At 32.8% G+C, this 3,748-nt stretch overlaps 1 protein-coding gene across 1 annotated transcript; it reads right to left on the minus strand.

The window, feature by feature from the left end:
- Window positions 1-412: 412 nt before the first annotated feature.
- Window positions 413-2,932, minus strand: LOC128157844 (short-chain collagen C4-like). Its single transcript, XM_052820502.1, has 3 exons — window positions 2,623-2,932; window positions 2,054-2,122; window positions 413-986 (listed from the first exon to the last, which is right to left on the minus strand). Exons 1-3 carry the CDS (start codon window positions 2,930-2,932, stop codon window positions 529-531), a joined length of 837 nt encoding a protein of 278 aa, XP_052676462.1. The 3' UTR covers window positions 413-528.
- Window positions 2,933-3,748: the final 816 nt, after the last annotated feature.

Consider the following 3,748-nt stretch of genomic DNA (forward strand, 5'->3'; position numbering starts at 1 on the left):
GGATGTTACCTAGCTTTAACCTATCTTCCCTGTGTTTAATGACCCCCTACATAACGTCTCTTTCTCTTTAAAGCTTGTCTTGCTAAAACCCACGATCACAATCCAGCTTCCTTTCCATTTAGACTGTATGGCATCATGTTGTTTTCGTCAACATTGTCTTCTTCTTCCTTCTGACGACCATGTAAATGCTATCTTAGTCAATATCAGTAAATTATATTATTTATAGTCATGTTGTATAGTCCTGTGTTTTGAACCATCATTAAAGAAACTTGAATAATTTAATAATTTTACATCGACATTATAGTCGGTTTGAGATTTTTAGAATTAGGCATACCTACATGACTGTAATATTTAAAATAATACATATACAATAAGGTAGTGAGTATATGTGGGTATCTTTGCTTCGAAGATTTGCCTAAGGGTGTAGATTTGAGCCATTTAGGTCTTTTGTCACGGTATTTCTTGTAGAAATAGGAAACCCGATATCAATTACAATGTCATTTTGTCTTTGAAATTATTTCATTATTCTTATCTAGTACAAACAACACAAGTTAGGTATCTGTCATTGTGATATGGTGGACAGGCTAAGGCTCCACACATTGCTTTCACTGGGTAGAACGCTTTCCCATTGTCGTTACGTTGCCCTGCAGTCAAAACATCAGGATGCTCGTCTAAACATATGTACTGGGTTGCGGCGTGACTTAAGTAATATCCTGCCGCAAGGTCCCCGTGATACTGCATAGTCCAGCCATCGTAACAGGATGATTTACCAGGAATCATCAGAACGCTGGACTGAACCGTGCTTCGGCACACGCTGCAGGGAAGGTCATCCCCGTTTTCATGGCCAAAATCAGAAGAGTCATACTCTGATCCATACATGTAAGCATAGCTTGAAGTAAACTTTGTTGTGAGGTCTGGGTCTCGTGGAAGGCAAACAAATTCGGCAGCGGCTCCGTAGTGGTCTCGCCAAGAGCCTCCAGCAAACCCTGATTTATCATGATTAAAGGCAAAAAGAGAATTATAGGAGTTTTTTTTTTGCTGTAGCAAGCAATTTTATTGTTAACACAGGGGACACATTGCTCACCTGAGCAACAATTGCCTTAACTCTGATCAAATAAGCATTACACTATCCAAATCAAAATATCTTGACAGCTAAGTACAGTAGATCTTGCTAAAAAAAATGTAGCAATTTCTATTCACATATTTTATGGTACATATCAAGCCCCTTTTGTTGTTGTACCTGCAAGAAGATTTTTCTCTATACCTATAAAACACCCCCACACATTATGGCCCCACTTTTCTTTAGGGAATCATAATTTGATTAAACTTTAATCTGCACAAACCGTGCTTTAACACAAGTTACTGTTTTTTGGACTGAAAACATTCCCAAAATATTTTTAAAGATTTTCTCTATATACATGTATTCCTATGTAAAAATTCAAACCCATTGGGATTCCGCCCTACCCCAAGGGACCATGATTTAAACAAACTTGAATCTGCATTATCTGAGGATACTTCCACTCCAATTTGAGCTATTATGCTCTAATAAATTCTGAGAAGAATAGTTTAAATATTTTCTCTATACTCTCTTATGTAAAAATCAATCCCCCCATTGTGGCCCCACCCTACCTCCAGGGACCATGATTAAAACAAACTTGAATCTACACTACCTGATGATGTCTCCACACAAGTTAAAGCTTTTCTGGCCAATTAGGTTTTGAGAAGATGATTTTAAAAAAAATTCTCTATACCATCTTATGTAAAAATCCATCCCCCCCATTGTGGCCCAACCCTACTTCCGGGAACCATGATTTGAATAAACTACCACCTGACTATATTCATCTTACAAACGCAACTAGCCATTCAACATCGAATAGTTTATATATTTGATAGAAATCTTTATATTTCTTCATATTTGGTAGACTCTATACATTGAAATAAATACATATTGAAACGTTTGTAGTTGACATTGGAAAAGGTTGATGGAAGTTGCTATATAAATGTATTTTGACTTAATTTACTTTTTACAGAGAATTTCGAAGCATATATATACCTGAATAAACCAGCTCTGTGTTGTTTCCAGGACAATCTTTCCGTCCCCATCTTATGAATACTCCACCAGCTTTAGATAAAAGACGTATATGCATAATTAAAGTAAATATATAGAGATTTGTCAAACGATTAGTTGTGAATAAAAGGATGCATTCAAGTGAAAAACAATGTCAAGAAAGATAATTCTTAAGATAATTATAAACCAAAATCAACGCGTCATTTACGCTGGGATTGCTTTTGTTTGACTTTTTAAAATATATCGCAAGCAACTGATATCTAAAAAAGCAAATCTCAAATCATACAATTATTAATTGTCAATTTTAAATAGTAGTATAGTAAATACGTAATTCATATGCTATCAATATATTGACTTTTTATATTGACGTTTTCTGATTTCATTTAACATCAAACATTCGCATAAGATAAAGTTTTAAATAATCATATCAATACGATTCTTGGGAATGAATATTAATACTGTAACACAGCTATACAACTAATGTAATTATTAAAATGTTAATGATAATAACAATCTTAAAAATAAACATATTGTCGCTAGTAAAATAAACAAACCATTGCTATAAGTCATAAGAGTGTTGTATTTGGTGGACAGATCGGTATATTTGGTCGATAAATCCGTGAATTGGATGGACTGATCATTGCACTTTGTCGACAACTCGGTGTATTTGCCAGATTGTTCAGTGTATTTAGTGGACAGATCGTTGTATTTGGCCAACAGATCAGAGTTCTTAGTCACAACATCCTCCACTTTACTCTCTAACGCATGAATCTGAGACTGAAGTAATGCAGGATCGTTCAGTAAAATTCTTTTCTCTGCAATCGCTTGTACGATAAATAGTAGTAGAAAAATCGAGGCCACCATTGCTGCTACTAAGTATAAAGTTCAGCTGTTCACATTCGTAATCTTTACACGAAAGTCGCCTACTAAAGTGCACTGGAAAACGACTGCCTTACAGAACCTTAGCAATATTATAGTTTAAAATATACTTTATTATTATTCCTAAATATATATATATATATATATATATATATATATATATATATATATATATATATATATATATATATATATATATATATATATATTGATTGGGGCACTCAAAATACCTACTATAATTAGAAAATAAAATATTGTCATCTTTTGTGAATTTAAAACAATTTAGTTTTCATGGTATTGATTAAGTTTTATGCAATAACAAGTCAGGCATGTCTTATAAATCATTTTTTCTGAGAATAATGTTACACCAGTTATTTGTCATTTGAATTTGAATTTCAGTAAGAGAAAAATATCATATATGATGTTTGAGTATATGAAACCATCTGTCTTAAAATTAATTCAACTGTTGTCATCTCAAAACGTAAAAGAATTGTGCAATCTAGGTAGATTTATTTAGAATGCTTTTGTCATCAGAAAACTTCACGAGTAAGCTTCCTTTTTTCAATTGACCTGTGTAAAATATGTTTATTAGTATATCATTTGTGTTGTATGTCTATAAGCTGTATAGCTTTTGACTAACAAACAATATAGCAGTGAAAATAGATTAAAGATTAATTAAATGCTGATTTAGATATGAACACTGATGCATTTAATGAGATTTCTTTTTAACGCATATAAAATGACTGATTTGAACAACAAACATTATGAAATTGGACAAATGGAACATAGATAACAAGATTT

The sequence above is a fragment of the Crassostrea angulata genome, chromosome 8, assembly GCF_025612915.1.
Source record: "Crassostrea angulata isolate pt1a10 chromosome 8, ASM2561291v2, whole genome shotgun sequence".
In the NCBI taxonomy this organism is placed as follows: Eukaryota; Metazoa; Mollusca; class Bivalvia; order Ostreida; family Ostreidae; genus Magallana; species Magallana angulata.